Raw genomic sequence first — 25,477 nt, 5'->3', positions numbered from 1 at the left:
GCCATCAGCCCCCACCTCCCACTCCTAGATAAAGGCAAAGGAAGCCATGGGCCCTGCAAACTCGGATCACCCCACCCCACCCCAAACCCCTTTCCTATAGATTTTCTGTTTCTGTCGCTGATGTCCTTAAAATATGAGGATTCTGTTTAGTGATTGTGAGCCCCAACTCAGAGATGAGGAAACTGAGGCTTACAGAGGTGCAGCGGTTTGCTTGAGGTCACACAGCGAGTGTGTGGCAACAAAGAATTGAAATCCGGGCTATCTAATTCCAAAGCCTGGGCTTGTCTGCAACCTGCACCCCCACCCCCACCCTGCTCCAGCCCCCACCCCAGCTGAGAGAGCCCTGGTGCTGCTCCTGATGTAGAGGACCACAGAACACCACGGGGGCTGGGGTGGAGGGACACACTACAGAGGTGACTGGCCAGAGGGGTCAGCAGTAGGCTTCACGGAGGAGGTCACAAAAGCTAAACTCTGAGGTTTGCCAGGTAGTGAAAGCAAGAGAAGGCATTCCAGGCGGGGGAACAACAATATGCAAAGGGCCAGAGAGGTGGCAGCCCCGGGCAAGTTCAGGGGAGGGAGGATGAGGCTGGAGTGGGGGCCTGGGTGTGCCCTGGCACAGAGCTGCGGAGCGCAGGCAGGGCACTAAGACTATGGGCAGTGGGGAGCTGTTAGGTTTGCTGTTAAGGGAGAGTAGCTCCACTCAGCAGTAATTTGTTCAAGAGAACGGAAGCTGCGGCTCCACACACTTAACTGCTGGGGAAACTGAGGCTCTGAGCTATGACCTCCCCATGGTCAAAGAGCAAAACTGTGGCAGAGCTGGAGCTGAAGCCCAGGGCCCCTGCCTCCCAGTGCCCACCTCCCCAGACCACCCCCAGGGGCTGGGGACATGCTTTCCAGAACACTGCCCACTGACCGGGGCCCTCCAAGATTCCTCAGGTTCAATCAGTCTTAAAAAAAACTAAGCCTCAAGGACGTCTGTGAGGGGAAGTCAGTAAACGGCAGTGAGCCCCCTGGGGAGGACTCACTTTCACCACCGAATGCCATAACCACCCTGCCCACACCATACCTCCAGCAGCCTGGACACTACTGTCTACAATCCAGGAAGTGCTAAGAAGATGCACACGGGGTTGGAAGACAAAAAGGCTGCTCAGATACACCAGTTCGCAAAAGGCCCCGTCAACAAGAGCAAGTAGGTCAGCGACACCGCCCTCCCTTGGACAGACAGCAGGCCTCCTGCTCCTCAGGTCCCACCTGCTGGCCTGTGCCTAGTTTTGCTCCACAGGGTCCTTGATCATATTATCACCCAGGGCAGCAGCCAGTCTCCCCAGCAACTCCTGTGGCAACAGCCTCAAGCTCAGAGTTGAGAGGCCGTAGGTCTTGGACACAGGGCCAATGCCCGATGCTGGGTGTGCATCAGAATCACCCAGCAACCTGTCAAAACTTCAATTCTGAGGCTTCACTCCAGAACTGTGGAATTGGTTCCTCAAGGGCGGAGCTAGGAACCGCTGAACAGATTGTATTTTCCAAGGACAGCTACCTCAATAGATTCCCTCCCACGTGCTCCTCTTCCGGCATGATGTTGATGCTCCTCCCGTCGGGTGGCGGGTGCAGTCCCCTCCCCTTGAACCCACAGAGACCGTTGTGACTGCCTCAGCCAATACAGAATGGTAGAAGTGACACCATGTGACTTTTGAGGCCAGGTCATACAAATATCATGTATTTCTGCCTTGTTATTTGGGAGCTCTCACTCTAGGCATCCAGCCACCATGTTGTGAGGAAGCCCAAGCAGCCACATGGGAAGCCCAGGTAGATGTTCTGGCTGACAGGCCCAGCTGAATTCCCCGCCGACTGCCATCCTCAGCCACCAGACATGTGAGAATTCCAGACTGGATTCCAAAAAATAGCTCCAAATGATCCCAGCCCCCAGCCTTTGAGCCACCCTGGCTGACACCATGTGTAGTAGTCTCCACCAAGCCCTCCCCAAATTGCAGATTTATCAACAAAGTAAATTATTGCTGTCTTAAGCCACTAAGTTTGGGGATGACTTGTTGCACAATTATAAATAACTGGAACAGAACCTGTGTTTTTAAAAGTTGCACAGTCAAGATGTGGAACCACTGCCCTGAGAGAGGCAGTGTCCAGGTCAAGACCCAGGGCATCATGGGATGGGATGAGAGCAAAGTGTGCCCCTTGGTCCTCAGGTGTGCGAGGTGGTCCACCAACTTCAGGGCTGGCAAAGTCAAAGGAAAAGAAAGGGGGCATATGTTTCAGTTGTCTACTGCTGCATAAAAAACTATCCCAAAACTTAGTTGCATCAAAGAACAGCCACTTGTTATTTCTCACAGTTCTGTGGATCAGCTGGGTGCTTCTTCACTGGTGTCACTTGGGCTCACTCACTGGGCCATACTCATCTAGAGGGTCAACAGGGCCGGAAGGTCCAAGATGGCCACACTCACATGTGTGGCATTTGGGGCCCCTCATCCTCCACCAGGCTGGACTGGCCTCCTCAGATGCATTCTCAGGACAGAGTTCCGAGAGGGCAAAAGTGGAAGCTGCAAACTCCCTGGTGACCTAGGCTTGGAACTGGCAGTGTCACTTCCGCCATGTCCCATTGCCCAGAGCAAGTCCCGAGGGCCAGCCCAGATTCAGGAGCACGAAGAATAGACCCCACCTCTGGGTCAGAGGGAGCACCAAGTCACCTTGCAAAGGGACCTCCCATGGATGGGAGCAATCTGAGGGCAATCTAGCCCTGATTCCTTCTTCCTCCCAGTGTAGGGGAGCCCCAAAGCTTCCGTGGGCACCCAGAGGGCTTTCTGAAGTTATCCAAGACTCTGGCAGTTGGAAGCATATGGGGAAACAGCCACACCCGTCTTCTTCTTGCCACCCTAACCCTAGCCAAAGCAGACCACCCTTTGGAACAGCTTTACTGAGGTTTACTTCATATCATAAAATTCACCTAGATCAAGAGTAGAATTCTATGGTTTTTAGTAACTTTACCAAGTGATGAAATCATCGCCATAAATAAGTTCTAGGACATTGTCATCCCCTTAATAAAACCCCTCACGCGCATTCACAATTAATCTCTGTTCCCACCTCCAGCCCCAGGAAACCACTAATCCACTTTCTGTCCCTAAAAATTTGCCTTTTCTTGACATTTCCTGTAAATGGAGTCATCCAATACACAGTCCGGCTTTGTGACTGGCTTCTTTCACTTAGCATAATGTTTTTGAGGTTCATTCACGACGTAGCATTTATCAGCACTTCATTCCTTTTTATGGCTGGATAATATTCCATTGTATGATATACCACACTTTGTCTATCCATTTGTCAGTCAGTGGACGTTGAGGTTGGACATTTAGACATTTATGCAAACTGCTTCTATGAACATCCCTGTGGCAGTCTCTGCGTGGACAGAGTCTTCATCTCTCGTGGGAAGACACCTGGGAGTGGACGAGCTGGGTCATCTGGTAGTTTTGTGCTTATCTTTTGGAGAAACTGCCAAACTGTTTTCCAAAGCGGTCGCACTATTTCACATTCCTGCCAGCGACCTGTGAGAGTTCCTGTTTCTCCACATCCTCAAAAACATTTATTGTCCATCTTATTTGTTGGAGCCATTCTCATGAGGGTGAAATAGTAGCTCACTGTGGTTCTGTTTTGCATCTCCCTAATGACTAACGATACTGGGATCTGTCCATGTGCTTATTGGCCCCCCATATATCTTCTTTGGTGAAAGGCCTGTCCTGTCTTTCGCCCACTTTCTCATTGGGTAGTTTGTCTTCTTCTTATTGAGCTGTAGGAGCTCTTTGTAAATTCTGAATACAAGTCCTTTTTCAGGAATATGTTTTGTAAATATTTTCTCCCAGTGCCCTGCTTGTCCTTTCATTTTCTTATTGGTGTCTTTACCATTGTACTTTGAAGTGCAAAAGTTTTGAATTTTGATGAGGTCCAATTTATTGATTTTTTTTTTCTTTTTTGGACCATGTATTTGGTGTTGTATCTAAGAAAACTTGGCCTAACTCAGGCCCATTTTCAACAGAGAGAAGTAAAACTTGGTTTCTGAACAAAGCAGATCCACTAAGTCTGCTAACAAATCTAAAAGCTTTGACACTAATAACGATGGCCCGAGGACACTCCCAGACACTGCGGGGGACTGCACAGAGTGACACAGACTGTCTGAGAAACAGTTTGACAGCATCAAGAGCTTACAAATCACTCAGGATACAGAACCAACAGTGTTGTTTTAATGGAGAAAAACTGCAAACAACCTCCATGCGCGTCTGTGGGGGAGGATGAAGCGCCTCGCAGGCCGGTCCCAGGACGGAGCGTGGAGCAGCCCTCAGGAACCTTTGCAAAGGAAGGTTAACGATGGCGAAGCTGTTTAGGAACTTTGGTGGATGTGCAAAGACAGATCCCGACAGCAGCATTTCAACTGTGTTTCCTTGTGACGTTTAATGAGGTCCAATTCCCGTCCCGTAAAACTGACGCTATTTAACTGCTTCGACAGATGGATACAGTCATGAAACCCTCATCCCTGCGAAGATACAGACTATTTCCATTACCCCTAAACGTTCTTCCTTGCCCAAATACATGGAAAAGGTGTGGAAATAAATACATCAGAAGTACCCTGTGGTCCCTCCTTGATGGCACAATGGTGGATGATTTTTGCTTTGTAGCATCTTTCTGGGCTATTTAAAGACACTTTGAACAAAACTACTTGAAATGACTCAAACAAGACTGAACTGACTTCAGAAAATCATTGCTCTGCTGCAGCCTCTGCTCCCTGATGCAGACGCACACCCATCCCCCAGCGCAGACAAAAGAGCACGGGGCCCTCTGAGTTTGCTCACTTCCAACCTTAAACAAAACCTTGCGGGTCCAACCCGAATGGTTTCAGAGGTGCCTGGTAACACTGCCGGCAGACAGACAGGCCTGACAGCACCCCATTATCCGGCCTGACCCCCCGCCGCGCGGAGCTGCAGGGGTGGAGGCCGGCGAGGCTCCAGGGCAAGAGATTTAAAGGCTTTCTTTTCCACATTGACTGGCCCAGGAAACTCGCTGTTCAAAGGATTCCTTCATGAAAGCAGTCCCGGCGGCGGTGGGCGCCGCGGGCTTGCCTGGGTTGCCAGCTCGCAGCACTAACGTGAAATCAAATCCGACTCTTCTGCAGGGTTGCGACTCTAAAGTGCAGAGCCCAGTTCCAGAGCCCTGTTCTGAACGTCCATGGCAAAGCCCAGGTGGTGGGGCTCCCGGCCCAGAAGCTTCTGCGGTCCAGCTGGGGATCCAACCAACTGTCAATATTTGGAGTCTTGCTGACTCCAACATCGCTGGGCCAAAGGATGCGGGGATCCCACCGACGCCAGCTGGGGTGGTTTTCCCTTTGGATGCAGTGAGTTTGATGAGGATTTTTAGGCTGGTTAATTTTAAAACTGCAGATGAGAAGCAGGCTGCGAGGAGTGGAATTTGCTTGCCCCTTTGTTGGGAAACATTTACATTTCTAAGGGAAACCTCTATCTGTGAAGATGCCTCCCTCTCTGTGCCAGGAAGAAGGGGGATGGCCTTATCTCTAGAAACTCTTAATCAATGCCAGAGGCAAGAAGTTAAGTTGTTTACTGTCTGGCAACCTCATGTAACTGACCCCCCACCCCACCAAATCCTCCTTTGTCTTTAGCTGAGGATAATATTTAAGTGGTGACTTCTGCCATTTACTCAATCCGGTTTGATTCTTAACTAAAATGTGTGTTCATCCAAACTAACATTATTCGTGCCTACCTTATGCCAGGCCCCATGCTGGGTGCCGGGGGCACCAGGTTCCCGGCTTTGTGAAGCTCGGACCTCATGCGAGGCCTACAAATAAATGGTAGCGTGTGCAATGGCTGCTTTTAAAAAATACAAATTAAAAAATACACATCATTCGTAGGCAAAGAAAGCATGTGGAAGGCAAAATGCTATACCGCTCCCATGGTAACCGTGGGCAGGTGGCTGAGACGGGAGCTGGCGATCTTCTTCCAGTGTGCCAGACACCATTCCAGGTGAAGCAGCAAATATCCCTACCCTCATGGCTGACAGCTCACTACGGGGAGACAGACAATACACACAGGCAAGACAGAATCTCGTAGCGGTGCAGAGTCCCTGTGATGTCACCAAAGACCTCACTGAGGAGGTGATGTTGGAGAAAAGGACTTGGAGGTGAGAGGGTGGGCTGTAAACATCTCAGGGAGCATATGGAAAGACCCTGAGGTGAGTGAGAAGAGCGGCGAGGAGGCTGGGGAGGGGGGCAGTGGCAGTAGACGAGAGGATACTGGGGGACGCTGGGTGAACTGTGCTGGGCCTTGGGGCTTTAGTCCCTGTGAGAGGGAAATGATGACGGGGTCCTGGGCACAGGAGGGTGTAGAGAGCAGACTGGAGGAGTTCAAGGGCAGTTCTTGGGAGGAGGCTGTTGCAATGATACAGGTGAGAGATGCTGGGGGCTTAGTCCGGAGTGGTGACAGTGGAGCGGGGAGAAGGGCCAGATGTGGGGTATGTTCTGAAGGTAGAGCACTGGGCAGCCTGACAGAGTGGGTATGGGGTGGGAGGGGGGTGAAATGAGAGAAGAACCCAAGCTGGCAAGGATTTGCTGACGGAGGCTGGAGGCACCATGAGCTGAGACAGAGGAAGTGGGTGGGCTAGTGGGAGTCCAAGATTGAGAACATCTGTCTTACTTTATACATCAAGAAACACACAAAATATACAGCTGTAGGAATGAAAATGGTACAACCACTTTGGAAAACAGTTTGGCAGTCCCTCAAACAGTTAAACTACTGTAGAAGCAGCAATCCCACCCCCAGGTGCATGCCCAAGAGAAATGGACATATGTGGACACACAAAAACACGCACATGAATGCTCACAGCAGCATCCCTCACAGGAGCCAAAACGTGGAAGCAACCCAATGTCCGCCAAGTGATGGACGGATACCCAAAATGTGGTCTATCCATGTAGTGGAATATTATTCAGCCATAAAAAGGGATGAAGTGCTGACACATTCTACAGCATACATGAACCTTGAAAACATTGTGAATGTTTTCAGAAAGGAGCCAGTCACAAAAGACCATACGTTGTATGATTCCATTTAGACGAAATGTCCAGAATAGAAAAAAATCCATAGAACAAGAAAGCAGTGGTTGCCCAGGGCTGGGGGTTGGGAGTAGAAGGTGGAAAAGTGGAGGGGGGATGGGCTAACTAGTACAAGGTTTTTGGGGGATGGGTGATAAAAATGTTCTAAAATTAGACTGTGGTGATGGTTATATACTATATATAATAAAAACCCATTTATTTCCACACTTTAAATGGGTAAACTTTGTGGTATGTAAATGGCAAAGTATCTCGTCTCCTTAAAAAAAAAGAAAATGAAAGGGAAGAAACAAAAACCCACCTTGCAGAAGAAAGTCAAACACTCCAGTCCCCAGAAATAACTACAGAGTCAGTCTGTGAACCCTTCCATCTTTTCCTGTGCACTTACACACACCTGTCCTCAGTGAAAACATTTCATACTGTTTTGTGTGGTTTTGTGATCATTGTATAAGTACTACCGTTGTACACAATATGCTGCAACTTGTTTGTCCTCATTCATCCTTTTTTGGTGATTCATCCTGGCTAGTGTACTGACCCGCACCAGGTCATCTCCACTTTCTCAGTGTTATAAACAATGATGCAATGAACATCCTGTGCACGTGTGTTTTTCTAAGCTAGAAGCCAAGAAGTGGAACTGATGTAAAACTTTTTGTCAAGTTGCTGTTACTTTTATAATCTTAGTAAAATGTATGTCCAAAATGGCTGGGGAGGAGCATCTAACTCCTTCCCGGCAAAGTGTTCAAGAATGAGTGGGAATTTGCGGACCGGACACAGGGCTGATTCTGGGATCCTGCTGCAGAGCAGAGAGAATGTCAGTGCTTTTTCAAATTCCAGGATTTAGCATTTCAACTCCTAGAGTTGTATCAAGGCCAGATTCTGCCCATCTTATAGCCCAGGACAGGTGAAGAAAGTCTGCCTCTTGCCCCGACGTGGTTGGACAACCGTTCCCAGTGCAAGTACAGGTGAGGCCATCACGACGCCTCTCTTGTGAAAAAGAAAGGAAAAACAGCTCAGCATTCACCTGAGAAGCTGGTTTTTCTTTCACCTTCCCGAAATGTTCTAAGGCACCAGAGGAAATGTTGGTGGAACAGCAACCTGTCAGTCTAACCCCAGCTCAGAAATGGAACTCAGGCGGCATGGCCAACTCACCATCCCCAAGCACAAAGGTCGGGACCGGAAGACCACCGCTTTCCTATCCTCCCACCCCCAAAACACGCACACAGAGCCCAGAGAGCCAGGGTGCATCTCAGGTCGGTTTCTTCCCAGCGGAATGTCCCTAACGCAGCCCCTTAGCCTGTTTCTCCTCTGCTCTAGCTATCACGTGAGGCTCTTTGCACCGTCTATCGTGGAGCGAGATGCGGGTTTGGGAATCCAGTATCAGAGTTTAAGGGAAGGGGGACTCCTCTGTACCTACGGAGGTAAAGGACGGTGGGAGCGAGCTCGTGGGGCTACCTTCAAAGGGATTTCTGGGGACCCGGTGGAGCGATGCGCGGGCGTAGGGGACACGCCCCCAGCAGCCGGACCAAACTGCCACCCTCCGGTTCCTCCCCCAGCTTCCTATCCTGCGGCCACCCCTCGCCCCCGTCCCAGGGCAAACTCTCCGCGCAAGAGGGGTGGGGCGGAGGGTGGGGGAATTGAAAGCGGACAGAGCCGGGAGTGGGAGGAAGAGAGGAGGCGGCAGGAACGCCTCGGGAGTGAGGAGAGAAGAGCGCGGGGTTCACCCGGAGAAGCCAGACCAGGGGGAAGACCAGGCAGTAGCGGCCCTGCGGGGGGTCTCGGGGGCTCCTGAGCCCCCTACCCCAGCCCCCTCCAAACCAACCCGGTGAACAGACTCCCTGCCAGGCCAGCGCAGCCGCTGGACACGGTCCTCGGCGCCGCTCCAACCAGACTGCGACCGCTAAGCCCCTCCTTTCCAGAAACTCTAGGGCCGCCCCTGGAAGTGGCGGGGCGGAGGGACTGAAGCAGCGACGTGCGGCGGCGATGGAGCCGAGCGGCCCGGGCTCGGAGGCCAGCATGGAGGGCGCAGCGGGTGACCCGTACCAGCGACCCGCGCGGCGCACGCAGTGGCTGCTGAGCGCCCTGGCGCACCACTACGGGCTGGACCGCGGCGTGGAGAACGAGATCGTGGTGCTGGCCACAGGCCTGGACCAGTACCTGCAGGAGGTCTTCCACCATCTGGACTGCCGCGGCGCCGGCCGCCTGCCCCGCGCCGACTTCCGCGCGCTCTGCGCCGTGCTGGGGCTGCGCGCCGAGGGGGCCGCCGCCGCCGGGGAGGCCACTAGGGATGCGGCTGTCGGAGACACTAGCTCCGGGAATGTGACCGCCGGGGATGCGGCCTCTGGGCTGGCTACCGACCGGGACGCAGATGACGAGGAGGAGGCGCGCCTGGCGCTGAGCGCTGAGCCGCCTGAGCTCACCTTCCGCCAGTTCCACGCGCGCCTCTGCGGCTACTTCGGCACCCGCGCGGGGCCCCGGCTGCCCCGCGGAGCTCTCAGCGAGCACATCGAGACGCAGATCCGCCTGCGCCGCCCGCGCCGCCGCCGCCGGCCGCCCCGCACGCCCGGCCCCGACGGCGGCCCCGACGGAGGCCCCGACAGCGAGCGCTTGGCGCGGTTGGAGGAGGAGAACAGCAGCCTCCGGGAGCTGGTGGAGGACCTGCGCGCCGCGCTGCAGAGCAGTGACGCGCGCTGCCTGGCCCTGCAGGTGCGCGTCGGCGCAGGGGGGCAGCGGCGGGGGGCGGTCGGTAGTGACGGGATGAGGGGTCGTTTGAGCAGCCGACTGGCTGCAGGGCTGGCTGCAGGGCCCGGACTGGGCAGAGGAAGAGGAAAGGGAGAGAGAGGGCAGCCCCACTTGCTGCGGGAAGTGGTCCAGCCTACTTGCATCCTGTCCCTGTCCCACCCCATTCCACTCCAACCCGCTCCAGACCCCCTCCTGTTCCCAACATCCATCCTACCCCGCAAAACCCCAGTCCCACCCAGATAACCACCGCACGCCATCCCTCTCCCCTTCTTGCCTTGCCCCTTCTAACCCAGCAGTTGAACCTCCCTGGGAAACGCGGGCCGTCTCAGATATTCAGCCGTTCAGCCAACATCGGGAGCTCTCCGCGGCGGCAGGCTTCTGTGGGGTTGGGGGCTAAGGCGCCAAGGAGGCCCTGTCCCCCCCCCTCAAGGAGCTCCCTGCCTAATGGGGTAGATGGGCAGCTCTGTGCAGGCGTTCAATACTGGTGGGCCTCCCTCAGGGCCAGGCCTGGTGTCCAGGTGCTAAATTGACGGTGTCACTGTCCATCAGGCATCACTGGCCTGCGGGGCCCAGGCCTACTTTGGGACACTGAGAACGAAGCACTGAGTGAGATATGGACCCAGCCCAGCATCTGGGATTCAGTCAACAAACACTTCCACATTGTGCCCAGCCATGTGCCAAGGGATCGAGGGGGTGACATGAGGAAAAAGAACAGCCTCTGCCCCAAGAGACCACAGGCAAGTAGGGAGCTAACCTTGTATTAGCCCCACTGCCCCCACAGCCCAGGCACCAGCCCTGAGCAGCCCCCAGAAGGCTGCGGTGTGCAGAGCAGCAAGGTGCTGCTTTCGGTGGCGGTGGCTGTGGACGGACAAGGGCCAGTGGCCAAGGGACACGGGGTAAGCAGAGGCCTGGGATGGGCAGTACTCGCAGGACGTGAAGCAAGCTCGTCCGGTTTCATTCATTCTCCAGGTGTTTATTGAGCACTTACCGTGCCAGGCCTGTTTTAGGCCCTGGGGACACAGCAGTAAACAAGACAGACAGAACCCTCACCTTCAAGGACAGCCTAGTGAGTAGACTGGTGAGGGCCGGAAACGCTAGTCCGAGGCGCTTAGGTCGTTGCTCCAGTCTAAGGGTAGAGCAGCCGCGGAGACTGAATGCTAGGAATCCCGGAGGAAGGCCGAGAAGAGCTGTGAAGTTTGGGGCTCCTTCGTGCCGTGCAAAGGACCGCATACGGGCTGTGTGCCTCAGTTTCCCTCATCCATTCAAAAAGGGGGCTAATTAGAGCGCTGCCTCCTTAAGAGTTTCTGCGAGGATTTAACGAGCGCAGACGCGCCTGGCGCCGCTCAGCAGTGCGCGCAGGGAACGCGCCCCGCTGCCTGGCTAAGGGGCGCCAGGGGCGCCAGGGGCGCCAGGGGCGCGGGCAGGGTGGCGGCGGGCGGCTGGCGCCCCGCGCTCACCGCCGCCCTGCTGCCCTGTCCCCGCAGGTCGGCCTCTGGAAGAGCCAGGCGGGCGCTCCGGAGGCGGCGGCGCGGGAGCTGCGGCTGCGGGGCGCCCTGGCGGCGGCCGAGGCCCGCGCGGGGCGGCTGCGCCAGGGCCAGGCCGAGGTGCGGCGGCGCGCAGAGCAGGCCCGGCAGGCGCTGCAGCGCAGCGTGCGCCGCGTGCGCGAGCTGGAGGCCCTGGCGCGCCGGGTGCCCGGCCTGCAGCGCTGGGTGCGGCGGCTGGAGGGCGAGCTGCGGCGCTACAGGTGAGCGCGGGCGTGGGTCAGGGCCTAGGTCAGCTCCGGTTCTCCCGAACCTCGTGTGCACCCCCACGCGTGCCTGTGTCCCCCGTTTGCTCCTGCGTTCATGCCTGTGTTCCGCCATTCGTCCGTCGCTTCTTGCTTTCAGTCCTTTCACCCACTCCAGTGCCCTCCCCTCACCCACCCACCCACGCGCCCATCGTCCGTGCATCCGTCTACCCATTCCTGTGCCGGAGCACCACAGAGCCCCTCCACTGGCCCGGTCACGGATTGCAGTAGGACTGGGTCGCTCTGATCTGCTCTTGGCTTTGATCAACACAGTAATACTGAAGACGATGGCTGACGGTTACTGAGCACTTAACGTGTGCCAGGCCCCGAGCTGAGCGCTTTGGTGGCTTAACTCACTGAATGCTCACAACAGCCCTGAGAGGTAGGTACTGTCCTGTCCCCAATCTACAGATGAGGAAACAGATGTCCAATGATCCCTGGTGCTGGCTCCACCAGGGTAGGAAGCTGGGCTAGGGACCAAGGTGCAAATCCTGGCAGGGCCTCTGACAGGTGTGTGACCTTGGGCCAATCACTGCCCCTCTCAGAACTTCTGTTTCCTCTTTGGTGAAACCTGGATCGGAGTCCCTGCCTGCCAGAGTGGCTATGAAGAGCTGTGAGGGCCTGCCTGGCACACAGGAGGTGCTCAGTAAACAGAGCCCCTTACAAATCATAAGGCACACCTGCCTGCCTGCCTTCCGCATTTACTGAGCACCCACTCTGTACTGGGTGCCAGGTGCCGGGGGTGTGACTGTGAACAAGACAGCCTGAAGTCCCTGCCCTGAGCAGCCACTCACGGCCTGTGGGAATGTCATGTGACTAAAGGTGTGGCAGCAGGCTCGGGGGAGGATCGGTTCGGTCCCTCGTCTTGCTGGCTGCAGGCTCAGCCAGCGCCTGAAGAAGTGACGCCTTTGCTGAGAGCTGAGGAGGGGATGCTACTTGGCGAGATGAGCCAGGGAGGCAGAGAAGGGAGAGTGTTCTAGAAAATGGGAACAGTATGGGCAAAGCCCTGAGGCAGGAGGGACCTTGGTACATTCCAGAAACGAAAAGGAGGCCAGAGTGGCTGAGGGGTAAAGCTGGAGAGGCGGGTAGAGTCCTGTGCATGCGGGGCCTGGGAGGTCGTGGCTGAGACTTCAGTCTTTTCCTCAAGAGAGCCTGAAACCATGGAAATGTTTTAAGTGAGGGGGTGACAGGAGCAGGTTTGCATTTCAAACAAAAATTACCCTGGCTTACAGCTGTGACAAAGAGAGGGCAGGAGGGGGAGAGCCAGAGAGAGTAGGGAGCCCAGGGAGGGGCTGTGGTCCTCCTGCAGCCTGAAAGGGAGGTGTCTGGCCCAGGCTGGTGGGCGGGGCAGCTGGAAGGGGGGCTTTGAACCTGGCTTCTCAGAGGAGGGGTGGTGTCCTTGACTTCTGAGGCACTCACAGCTGGCAGATGAGAGGCGCCATGGTGGAAGGAGCCCTCCGAGGAGGCCCACTCTGGGCCAGCCTCCTGCAGCTCCAAATGTTTGGATAGTCACTTCCTGTTTGCATAGCTGATCCACTAAAGAGCAGGGCCCCTTGGCTGGAGGCCCGTGTCCAACCTTGGAACCTTCTCCGAGAGGAGAAATAAAGGGTCTTGTCTTTGTTTTGCCCTAAAGTAACTGTCCTTTACAGCATGAGTGTAAGAGTAACTACAAACATGGGGATAGCCCTTTACAGTAGAAAAAGTGAATTTGTATCCATTGCACCATTCAGTCCTCATGAGAACTGTGCAAGGGAGAAGTTTTATCCCCCTTTTACAGATTGTGGGAAGTGAGGCTCTGAGAAGTTAAGTAATGTACCCAAGGCCACTTCCACCCATGCCAGAAAGTGGAAAAGTAAGGTCTGCCTGCCCCTACAGCCTGGGTTCTTTCTTTCCACCTGAACTTTTTTGTTGTTGACTCATGGTTACAAAATGGCTGCTGCACCTCCAGTCCTTGTGCCTGCTGTTCAGGTGTAAGAAGGAGGACAGGCAACGTTGGGGATGGGGAGGATTTTCTTTCGATTCATGGAGAGATACCCGTTTCCCACCAGAACTTGCATCTCCATCAACTTAGCCAGAACTGGGTCGTGTGACTGCTCTGGTCTACATGAGAGTCTGGTGATGTTGATGCCCAAATTAACTTGGGGTTCTCTTAGTAAGGAAAATGGGGAGCACATATTGCAGAGGCTCCAGAGAAGATGCCTAGTGAATAAGGAAACTGAGGACCAGAGATTGAGTGACAGTGTATGAAGGTCACATGGTGACTAGGTGATGGCTCTGTCACCCATTTCCCTGCCCCTGTAAAAACATGCCCCCTAAACCCTGCCCAGCCCCGTTCTCTGTGGCCGGAGCTTGCAGGTTTGTGGGTTGCCTTGCTCCAAAGTTCTCCCTCTTTGAAGAAAAGAAAGGAGAGAGGACACAGCAGACGAGGACATTTATCGAGCATCAGCTGTGACCAGGCCTGAGGCCAGGCACCGACCCAGTGTCAGCCCAAGCAGCCTCTCCACCAGCCGAGGAGAAAGGTATTCTTACCTGCATTTCACAGATGAGGAAACTGAGGCCTGAGAGGAAGCACCTTGCCAGTACGGCTCAGCGAGTGACAGGCCTGGATTCACACCCCAGCCAAGGTGGCCCAAAGCCACGTACCCCAGGCCAGTTTGGCAACATGCACAGCTCCTCCTGGACTCTCCCACCCCGGCAGCGTCTGCAGGACGTTTTCCTGGCTGGAGAGCGGCTGTGGCCTACGATGCTACCCCGGCTTTTGCGTGACAAGTGCAGGAACTCAGGTGTGCCCTGCATCGAGCTGGACCGCCTCGCCCACTGCTGGCCCCTGCCGTCTGGAGGAGCTGGTGGAGTACGAGGCCCCCACCCCGAAGACGGGAACCCCATCACGCCCTCCTAAGTGACATCGCTCCAGGATGCCTCCGGGTGCTCCGCAGCTGTGTCTTGGGGGCGAAGCACAATGACTGGAACCCCCCTGGGAATGACAGCTTGAGGCCATTTGGTTAGAATAAAAGCCTGACACGCTTTCCTGGCATCTTCCAGTTTTCAAAGCACTGTCACAGAAACCGACTCTCTGATCCTCTCCTGACACTGGAGCTGGGTATTGTGCCACCAGTTTTCAAATGAGGAAACAGCCTCGGGCGTGGGGGAGATGTTACTGAAGCGGCACAGCCAAACTCCGCTGACCTGGGACTCCGTTCCTTCCCAACGCCGAGTCCGCCACCTTCCGAAAGTGACGTCTCCTGGCTCTCTCATTCCTCAGACCTCTGTGTGGTTCTCTTTCCAACCTCACCTCCTCCTCTAGCCTGCCTGTGGGCCCTGTCCGTCCCGTGCCTCTTTCCCCTGTAGACAACCGTCCTGCACAGGCTCCTTGGGATTGCCGTAACAGCTGAGGTTTCTCTGCTGTTTTCCCTCTGCTGTTTTTGTCACGATGATGAGTTCCCAGTGGGCTTTGTGATTGTTGACTGGGAGCCCACCTTTGGCAGAAGCCATGATCCTGGAGGGTCCCACCTACCAGGGCTGTGGCGTTCCCCGCAGAGCGGTTCCCATCTGCCTCCACTGGAGCCTGGTTCTGGGCCAGTTTTTAAATTCGCTTTTAGTTTGAAGTTTCCTATTTACACAGACAGTGAGAAGCTGAGCTCCACACCTGGGGACAGCAGCCCAAGGCCATTGAGTGGTGTTTTTCTCGGCTCTGTTTGTGGATGAGACAGCCCCGGGATGGCCCTGGCTCCACTAGTAAGATGCCTTCTTCTGTTAACTCGCCATGCGAGGCCTTCTGCCCCTGTCCCCACTTGCACATTAAAACCCCTGTCTTGACCCCCCATGGGCATTTCAGCTCCGTCTTCTGCTTCCCGCTCAGCCTGGAGGCCTTCCCTTCTTGTTTTTGACTTTGACTCTGTGTTCCTTTAAATGGTTATACTTTATCCAGCACTGCTGTCCATTCGTAGATGGAAAGGGAGCTTCCCAGGGCTCCTCAGTTGGCCATCTGGACCAGGAGCCTAAGAGAATGGACAGCAAATATTTAAGCAATTGGAGACACTCATTTATTGGTTTTAGAACATTTTCTAAACACCTTCCGTGGCCCAAGCCCTGGGTGGAGGCCTTGGGTATGCAGAGATGGCACAGATGTGTCCACTGCCCTCAGAGGGTCTCCTGGGCCTGAGGCAAGCAGGGCATGAACGCACACGTCAGGACACAAGTGTGCTATGTGCAGAGGGGGCCCGAGGAAGTGACTGCTGCTGTCCGAGCTGTGGGGGCCCCAAATCAAATAGAAACATTCCAGGTGACAAGGGGGTCTGCAGGCCTGGAACCCGCGGGCTCACCTGGCCCAGCTTCAGCTCACCATGGAGGATTGCCCGTCCGTCACAGCCACCTCAGCCTCGGGGCTCCTGCCTCCCCACAGCTGGTCTCAGTCTCCTGCCACCTCATCTCAGACGAGAGACTCAGCTGCTGCTTCCAATTCCATTCGCCAGTCCCTGCCCACAACATATTTTTGAGCATAGTAGACCTTACTGGTAATTTGGGAGGAGAGGATGTGGATTATGTTAGAGTGATGAAAATCATTTCATATGGAATATTTGACGTCACCATTCATAAAATGTCATTTAAACCCCCATCCAACCAGGATGTTTCATTGTCACTTCTCCCAACCGACACCTATACTTCAGCCACACTCCACCTTTCTCTCCTGTTTTCTCTTTCTTTCTTTCTGTTAACCAGCTTTCTTAGATGGGTGCCAGAAAGCCTGACTCCGACTGACTTGGGTGAAAAAGAAGTTGGCTCTTAGAAAAGTCTAGGTATGTCCAGCTTCAGGCATGGCTGGATCCAGGTACTTAAAGAGTGTCACCAGGATATGGAATCTCTGCTTTACTCTCAGGCAAGTTCTCTCTCCTGATAGCCCCTAGGACACTTACAGCTCCAAAACTCCAGGTGTCCATGAGAAAGATCATCTCTCATCTGAGCCATCCCACTGAAGTCCCGGAACTAAGCCTCATCAGACCAACTTGGAAACCTGCTCATCCCTGAACCCATCAGGGGAACCAGGATGATTTGATGCTCTGATTGGCTAAACCTTAGTCCCAAACTCTGGGACTGAGATCCTCCCAAGAGAATCAAGGGGGAGGGTGTCCTAGACATGTTCAACAATCCTCCCCGCCCCCGCCACCTTTGCCCCTGTCCGGAACTCACAGCCCAAATCCCCCTCCTCGTCTCGGGGCAGCCCACCTGTGGCAACTGGAGCATCCCTGACGGGGGAGCCTGGACCAAGCGGGGCAGCTTGTCTCGCAGTCAGCTTTTCCAGGCTGCTGAGCACCAGGAGCCAGTCTGTGCCTGTTCCGAGGCTTCAGCTGGGAAGGCAGGCAAAAAGGACCTTTACTGCCCCTGTCCCCGGGCCAGGAGCCCCCCTGAGGAAGCGTGGCATCCTGGAGTCTGTTCGGCCCAGCGCCCGGCCCAGCAGGCCCCGGAAGGTGGGGTATAAACAAATGAATGGGCCGAGGAGCATGTGGATCCATGCTGACCTCAGAAACGCCTTGGTGATGCCAGCACAAGCAAGCCCTGAGTGGTCCGGTGGCCTGATGCTGCTCCCAGGGGAGTGGTGCTCCTGGAGGAGCCCCCCTTGACTCTGGGGACTGGGGATTTGTGGTGTCTCCACTTTCTCTTAAAGCCCCCGTGTCAGCCATTTGCCTGCCCCCGCCCGCGCTGTGCCAAGGAGGGGCTGTGCCTTCAGGACACCTGGGCAGGCAGCCTGGGGCCAGCATCACTGGGCAGGGGCTGGGCGCAGACTCTCAGAAAAGAACGCAGAAACCCAGCCAAGCCAGAGCGGCGAGAAGGGGCCTGGCCTCTGTGGCTTTGTTGTGGGGAAGTTGAAAGGGCTGGGAGAGAGGGAGGCGGGAGGGAGGCGGGAGGGCAGCTCATTTGGCCGACCACCATGGCGGGGACACAAAGGTGAGGCCATCCGAGGGCCACCTCCTTTCTCGTGCCCATTGCAGCAGCCCCGGCTGACCTCGGGTGGCCACAGTCAGCAGGTCAGGGGAGGAGGGAAGCAGACGGACGGGGGCGGGGCAGTGGGGGAGGGGGTGCCATCTGGAGCTGGGAGGCATGTGGTCGAGGATTCCATTGTCCTTGGAGGCGGGTATGTGGTGGCCGCTGGTGGGAACCAAGGCCTTTCTCCCAAGGACAATACCCAGGGCTCACAAAGGGACAGTGCCACATGCCTTTTAGTGCAGACACGGGTTCAGGGGTGTGGCCCAGGCTCAGGAGGCCCAGCTCCACCTGAGTTTGAGTCCCAGCCTTTCCGCATATTTCCGGTGGGCTCCTGAGCTGTTCCCTCTGTGAGCGCGGTGTCCTCATCTGTGAAGGAGGATGAGCTACTGTTCCTCACGGGCTGGGTGAATACTCAGGGAGACGGGGGAGGCAGTGTGGTGGAGCGGCCGAGGACGCAGCTCTGGGAGTGTGGCCTGCCGCAAGTCATTCCCACCTTCGTGGGCCTCGGTTTCCTCATCTGTAAAATGGGAATGACGAGAATAGTAATAAAAGTAGGAGTGCCTGCTTCGTAGGGTATTTGAAGATTCAAAATGCTAACGTGAATAAGGCACCTAGAATAGTGCTTAGCAGTGAGAAAATGTGCAATAAATATTGGAAATTATTATTTATCCCTTATCACCGTTCCCCCCCCATCAATAGTAATACTGGTGGCGGTTGGTGGAGACCTCCAGCAAGCAATGGGCAGTGTCAGCTGCATGTGGGCGAGCACCAGGGAGGCATGAGTGCTGCTGGCCAGGGTCAAGGCATCTCTCGGGGAATGCCATCATCTGTGCTGGGTGTTGATGGATGGGTAGGAGTTTTCTCAGGCATGGCAGATTTGAGTTGCAGTGAGTACAAGGGCTTAGAAGTGTGAGAGGCCTCCGTGCCTCTTGGGAACAGGGAGACTATTGTGGCTGGAGGGTTTGAGATGGGAAGTGGCAGGAGGGGCAGGCAGGGGATGGCGCAGGGCCTTGAGCACTAGCCTGAGGCAGAAAGCCTTCACCCAGAGGAAAAGGGAGACAGAAGGATCGAAGCAGGCAGTGACATGATCATTTGAGCTTTGTATAGACCCCTCAGGCTGCATGTGGAGGACAGATGGGGAGGAGGGGAGGCGAGAGGCAAGCAGGATGGTGAGGAGGCTGTTTCTGGGTGCAGAGAGAGAGGACGAGGCCTGGCCTCCAGTGCCTGAGGAAGAGCGGCCCATCAGCCCCGCGCCTGGAGACCCTGCCTCAGCGCTACCCTTCTCCATCCCCAAACAGAGCCCTCCTCCAGGACAGAGCCTCAGCACCTGCGGCCTGAAGCTGACTTGGGGCTGGGGGCAGCAGCTGAGTGGACAATGAGGACCTTGCCCTGGGTGGACACGCCAGCAAGTGGTCACCCAGAACAGGTGTTGGTATTCCCACCTTATGGTGGCTCGGGGAACTGGGCAGAGCAAACACATCTGGAGGTCGCCCTGGCATTGGCATAGCCAGCACTCTGACACAGTGTGGACGTGTTAAAGAGACATGGGTAGGTGGTGAGCTAGGACCTCATGTCCGTGGGAATGAGCACCCTGACTCATGAACCTTACACGGGCTACGTTTACAGTGACAGACGCAGACGAGCCCGCGGGGCACAGGCTGGGAGGGGGCGAGGTGCTGGGTGAATGTGATTTCTCCTGGCTCCTCAGGGTCCTGTCAGGGCACAAGAAGCCCTGAGAGGGGGTCACCACACCTTTTTTGCCCCAGCTGCATCACTGTGAAATTGCAGCCGGAGTTTGCAAAGCTGTGTCTGGCAACCGTGCCTCCTGGATGCAGGCACAGGTTCCTGCTCCGTCCCTGACGCCTCTTGCTGCTCTGCCCGCGGTTTACACACCAGGGCCGGGTACCGCGCGGTCGGTCACACCACACCTGCCTAAGGATGACTTCCTGTGGGCAGCTGGGGAGACGCTCTGCTGCTGGGTTTATCAGCTAGCGATGTCTTCAGCTGCAGGTTGCAGCAGGCTCCCCTCACGGTGGTTTGAGTGTTGGAGTCATGTCCGCTCCTGAGAGGAGTGTGGGAGTGGCTCTGCAGTGAGTCTCCCCCATATTCCTCCACAACTCTAACACAGGCAGAAAGAAGAGGGACATCGTTCCTTTCTGTCCTGCCCAGAAACCACTGGTGGATGTCCACGCGAGCACCGTGGCCAGAGCAGCATCACAGACGGGCAGAGGGCCAGGAAGTGAGGGAGGCGTTTGCAGCCCGAGAGTGGAGGCAGCGAGGGAGGAGGAGCCCCGGACTGTCTGTTGAGTTGTCCGGTCAGTGGTATCTCCCGGAGAAGTGGCCCCTCTTCAGAGGCTGCCCCTGGCGGGCTTCCCTGAGGACCGGGACGGAGCCCACGCTTTTGGCTGACAGCCCACGATCTGGGGCTTTGAGCCCTACTGGGAGAGGGATCCTGACCACGCAATGCTGCCGTGTTCAGTAAGTGTGTCCTTCAGAGAAGAGGCTGGAGCCCAGAGAGAGACGGTGATCTGCCCAAGGTCACCCAGTAAGCCGAGTTTCAAGTCTCGTGCCTTCATGCTTAGGGTAGGCATGGTTCTGAGATCCCCTGTTGTCAAGTTCCTCAGCATTTCCAACCCCAAGCCAGGGGGGTGGCCTGAGGCATGCAGATGGGTTACAAGCGGACAAAATGTCCATCCCCCAGGTCAGGGGCAGCCACACAGGACCTGGGGTGGCCTTGGGTGCCAGACCAGTGGCCTTTGGCCATACCTGCCTTGTCCACTTGCCTCTATATGCCGTCCATTTTCTTTGGTGCCTTGACACTTCTTGGGAAGCTCTGACTCAATCTGTCTGTGCCTCAGTTTCCTCATCTGGCAAATGGGGTTCGTTTTAGTGCCTATGTCTTAGGGCACAAATTAAATGAGATGACATAGAGAAAGTACTTTGAATTGTGCCTAGCACATACTAAGCACTCAGTAAATGTCGTCGTCGTGGGTTGGCCCTCACCTCTGGGGAGAGTTCTCACTTGTGGGGAGCATTCGTGCGTCTGCTTCACACTCCGGAGCGACTTTAAATGGCCGCACCACCAGCACTCTCCCTCCGTCCCGTGTCTCTGCTTGCCCCTGGTTGGTTGCTCTCACTCATGCTCCACGTGGCAGGGAACACGCCTACAGTGACCCCGGAGTCATAACTTTTCAAATTCGGCACCCGTGGATAGGGTCCTAGGGAAGCACGTCGCCTGGCCCAGCCTGGGTGACAGGCCATATGGCCATTGCTGCAGCCGGGAGAGGAGACAGTCCACCAGCCGGGACTAGCCTGGAGGGGGTGCGAGGATGGGCATGGGGAGAGACAGTGCCTCAAAGCAGGGAGGTGCTGTTACCAGGTGAGAAGGAGGACACGGGTCAGACAGAACCAAGCGTCCGCCTCAGGAACGTCCCCTCGGAAGTGAAACTCTAAGCCGTATGCAAGTGGCAGCATGGCACCAGCAAAGGGCAGATGGAAAGTGGATGTTTGGGCCTCGGAGCGAGATGCTGGCAGTTTTTTATGCAGTGTAGTGGTTTCCAGAGAGAGGGCCTGGCTCGTGTTGATGGTTTCCCTTGTCAAGGGTGGTCCCATCCGCATAAGAATGTGCTGCTTACCCCCAGGGAGACACTGGAAGAAGACGCCAGTCCCTGGGTGGAGGCCTGGCCTGTCTTGTAGCTCTGGAGGTACTAGAACCGGGATCCTAACGTGTTGGCCTCGGGTTCTGGGTGGTATAGACAGCTTCTGTAGACCCGAGCCAGGGAAACTGGAGGACACAAGGGAGTGGGCACTGTGGTCTCCAGGTTGTTCTAATGCAACAACTTTGGATATAGACAATCAAAGGGGAAATGGTGAGAAATAAATGTGTGCTTTCTTTGGGTGAAGGAAGTTCATATTACATTGGATATTTTTGTTACTAATCACTGAAACCAACTCAAACTGCTTTAAGCCAAAAAAAAAAAAAGGGGGGGTTATTTATTTATTTATCAACTAAAAATCTCGAGAGTGTATGGCTTCAGGTATGGCTGGATCCAGGAGCTCAAGTAATGACACCTGAAATCTCTCTCTTTCTCTTATCTCTACTTTCTTCTAGATGGCTCCGCTTTCAGACATTCTTCATATATCTGGAAAATGGAGTTAGTTTTAGTGCCTATGTTTTAGGGAATGAACTAAATGAGATGACTTAGAAAAAGCACTTTGAATTGTGCCTGGCACATACTCAGCACTCAGTAAATGTCATTGTCATCGGGTGGCCCTCACCTGTGGGGAGCCTTCCCACTTGCGGGGAGCATTCATGCATGCTTTCTTTGGGTGAAGGAAGTTCACATTATGTAGCAAGATAGCTACCAGCATCACCAGGCCTGGCACCTGTCCTCTCAGTCACCCTCGACAGACAGAGCTTTTCTTTCCCAGTAGTTCCAACGAATCCCTTAGGTTAACTCTGATCATCCTGACATGATTCGCCCCCATCCTTGAACCAGTCACTGGTACCAGGGATGCAAATATGCTAATTGACCAGGTGGGGTCATGTGACTACTCTGGACCAATCACTGCCACTCTGATTGACCAGACCCGGGTCACATGGACTAAGAGAAGGGGAGAGGTGGGTTGTCCAATGCATAGCAGTCCCCCTAGACGGAGCCGCTGTGGGCAGTGATGGCGCCCAGCGCCCCTCTTTTCTGTCCCTGTTGCCACCGAGCCCAGCAGAGGGCCCGGCCCAAGAAAGGCAGGTGTTTCTTCCTGGCCGGGCAGGTGCAGGGGCTGTCGGAATGGCTGAGGCCTCCCTCGCCTGCTCGGAAGCCTCCTGAGAGGCTGAGGCGCCTGGAGAAGCTGGGAGCCGCCCGAAGTCGGCAACCCAGGAAGGCGGGAACAGAGATCCTTCACTTGGCCTCTTCATGATTTTCTGACAGGGATAACCACTGCCTTTTCTTTATGCGTCCTAATTTTGTTGAGTGCCCAGAGAGTGCCCATGCTGCCCTGGGTTTGAGGGAGACACCTGTGAATAAGACCAAGTCCCTGCCCTTGTGGGACTGATGGCCTGAGGGAGAGACAGTCGACCAACAGGTGACAATGAAAGGGATGAACAGGGAGGGTGGGGTGTAGGCGCCGCCTGCTGTGCACGCGGGCAGCACAGGTGTCAGCCCGGGCCCGAGACAGAGGCCACCACCTGGGCGGCTCCACCACAGATGCTTATTGTCTCACCGTCCTGAAGGCTGCAGTCCATGAGCAGCGTGTCGGTGGGCTCAGTTCCCTCAGAGGCCCCTCCTGGGCTCGCGACGCCACCTCTGCCTGCCCTCACAGGGTCCTCCCTCTGTGAGTCTCTGTGTCCTGGTCTCCTCTCCTCATAGGGACCCATCAGAGTCGATTTGTGCCTGATCGCCTCTGTAAAGACCCCATCTCCAAATAAGGTCGCATCCTGAGGTTCCGGGGTTAGGACTACAGCATGTGAACTTGGGGACACGGCTCAGCCGTGACAGGAAGCTCCTCTGAGGAGGCGCCGTTTGAGTTGAGACCTGAGTGATGAGAAGGAAGCAGTGACTTCTGCGCTGTGGGGAAAGGGCGAAGCCAGCGCTGAGACGCAGACGCGGACAAAGTGGGCTTGTCTGCGTTTCCCTGGAGAGAAGGGGCGGGCTGGAAACTGACCCCATGAGGATGGGCCAACGAGGGGCAGGAAGAGAGCCCAGGACGCCCCCATCCACCCACAGTGAGCCCTGCTGAGCCGCCTGCTCCCCTCCAGCTGCCCCCACCCCTGGCCCAGTGCCAGCGCCACTCTTGGACAGGACTGGTTCCCCTCACTCTTCTCCAGTCCACTGACCACACAGTGGCCAGGGGGGTCTTTTCAACGCCCACATCCACCCTTGTACCTCCCCATCACCCTGGGAACAGACGCTGGCCCCCTTGCCCTCACTGTCGCAGCCCGCAGTGGTCTGGCCCCCAGCCCCCGCTCCGCCCACTGTGCACCCTCTGCAGCCACACTGACCCTTCTGTTCCTCCTTGAACCTGCCCATCCCTCCCCCACAGGGCCCTCAGCACAGGTCCCTGCCTACCCCCAGCCTGCTCCTGACTAATTCACCGCCATACGGACACATCTCAGGTCTGCAGAGAAGCCCCGGCCCCCATCCGGTCTGCTCCTCTGTGGTCTGTCACAGCCCCTGGCCTTTTCTGTCCTTAAATTATGTTTGTGACGGCTTCATTAAGGGTCGCCTCCCGCAGGGGAAGGTGAGTTCCGTGAGGTCAGGACCTTTGTGTTGCTGAGGACACACAGTGGACAGCACAGTGGCTGGCTCCATCGCTCATCTGTCGGACGAATTACGGAACAAAGTCAGCAGCTCGGCGGGCAGGGAGGTCACTCAGCCGCGGTGGGACGGCCTGCACCCGGCCCGGAGGGTGGGGGTCCGGGTCTGCGCCGACACTCCCCTTGCACCTGCCCCCAGTAGAGGTGGGCAGCCCTGCTCGGGTGGGGACCAGAGATGGGAGGGCTTCCCGCCCAGAGGCCCCAAGCACTGTCCGCACACTCCTCTCGCCCTGACTTATTTGCAGCTCATGCTCCTTGGCCCCCCCCTCCAGATCTTCTTCCTCCTGTTGTTCTGGTGTTTTCACACACTTAGGTCCATTTCCTGCCTGCGAGGCTTTGCTCAGGAAAAGCCCCACAGCAGAGGAAGTGGGGGGTGTGAACCTCCAGGACCCGGAGGCTCCGTGCCAGACAGCCCCTCCTCGGTGGCCAGCTGGGCCCTGGGTGTCCTGTCTGCCCTGCAGCTGCCCAAAGCTCTCCAAGGCACTGGGTGGCTCGGAGGGTTCAAAGCAGAGAGAGAAGCAAATGCAAGTGACATTTTCCATCCATTCTAGAAACAGCTGAGCCCAGGGGCTGTGATGGTCTTCTGATGTGTCATCTTGATGTATCACTTGGTTACGGCCCCAGGTTGTTCAAACACTAATCTGCAGTTGCTGTGAAGGCATTTCGCAGATGGAATTGAAGTCTGTGATCTGTCAACTTTAAGGAAGGGAGATTATCCTGGAGAACCTGGGTGGGCCTGACCTAATCACTTGACAGCCCTTAGTGCAAGGCTGAGGCTTCCCTGCAAGACAGAAGAGGCTCTGCGGCTGCCCGTGGGCTCCAGCCTGCCTGTGGGCTCCCCTCCTGCAGGCCACGGCCCAGAAGCTGCTTCCTTCCTTTGAATCTGTTGAGATAGCGCTGTGGTTTTTGACAGACATGGATGGATACGCCCTCCCGGCCCCGCTCCTCTGCTTGAACCCTGCTCCCCCAGGGGCTGAGGCAGGAGGGGAGCAGCACTGACAGAGGCCAACATTCTGAGCGCCTGCTGGGCATAAGGCACTGAGCTGAGGACTTCATGGACACAGCAAGCCGTGCTGTCACTGGTTTGTCAGTGATAATGCTGGAGGCTGCAAGGAACAGAAAACCCAACTCAGAATGGCCTAAACCATGAGGACATGGATGATCCCACATGCGAGGTCCGGGGGAGAGCAGTTTCTTCACAGCTCTGTGATCCTTGCAAGGATCCAATTCTTCATCTTCCCACGCTGTCTACCTCAGCTTGTCAGCTTGTCCTGTCAGCAAAGTCTCCTCATGGTTTCAAGATAGCTGCCATGGCCTCAGGCATCGCTGCCACATCCAGAGACAGAAAAATAACTTCTTCCTTGGACTTTCCTGTTCCCAGAGATCTTCCTGGCAGACTTCTCCTCACCTCTCATTGGCCAGAATCACATCACATGCCTCTTCCTAAACCAATCTTTGGTCAAGGGAGAGAATCACCATGATCAGCTTAGACCAATCAGATTTCCTCTCTGGAAGCACGTGGCCACTTAGTGCCTAAAGGAATAATTGA

General features: G+C 55.7%; 2 protein-coding genes across 5 annotated transcripts in view; one reads left to right on the top strand and one right to left on the bottom strand.

Moving 5' to 3' along the window:
- Positions 1–9,644, bottom strand: part of CFAP92 (cilia and flagella associated protein 92 (putative)) — a 126,694-nt gene extending 117,050 nt beyond the window's left edge. The window contains exon 1 of the mRNA XM_070574614.1: positions 9,526–9,644. The gene's annotated coding sequence lies outside the window, so the exon portion shown is untranslated. The remainder of the gene's footprint in view (positions 1–9,525) is intronic.
- EFCC1 (EF-hand and coiled-coil domain containing 1) overlaps positions 8,962–25,477 on the top strand; it is a 41,180-nt gene continuing 24,664 nt past the window's right edge. For 3 of the 4 annotated variants that reach the window (XR_011526819.1, XR_011526818.1, XM_070574624.1), the window contains exons 1-2: positions 8,962–9,811; positions 11,332–11,591. Coding sequence is in view for 2 of the 4 variants with exons in the window: in XM_070574624.1 (XP_070430725.1) it covers positions 9,089–9,811; positions 11,332–11,591 (983 nt within the window). In the remaining 2 variants the exon portion in view is untranslated. The remainder of the gene's footprint in view (positions 9,812–11,331; positions 11,592–25,477) is intronic. The other variant, XM_070574623.1, reaches the window with a different exon arrangement.

The sequence above is a fragment of the Equus przewalskii genome, chromosome 15 (assembly GCF_037783145.1).
Source record: "Equus przewalskii isolate Varuska chromosome 15, EquPr2, whole genome shotgun sequence".
Lineage (NCBI taxonomy): Eukaryota > Metazoa > Chordata > Mammalia > Perissodactyla > Equidae > Equus > Equus przewalskii.
Note: the sequence above shows the minus strand (reverse complement) of the source record. Positions and strands in the feature narration are given on the sequence as shown.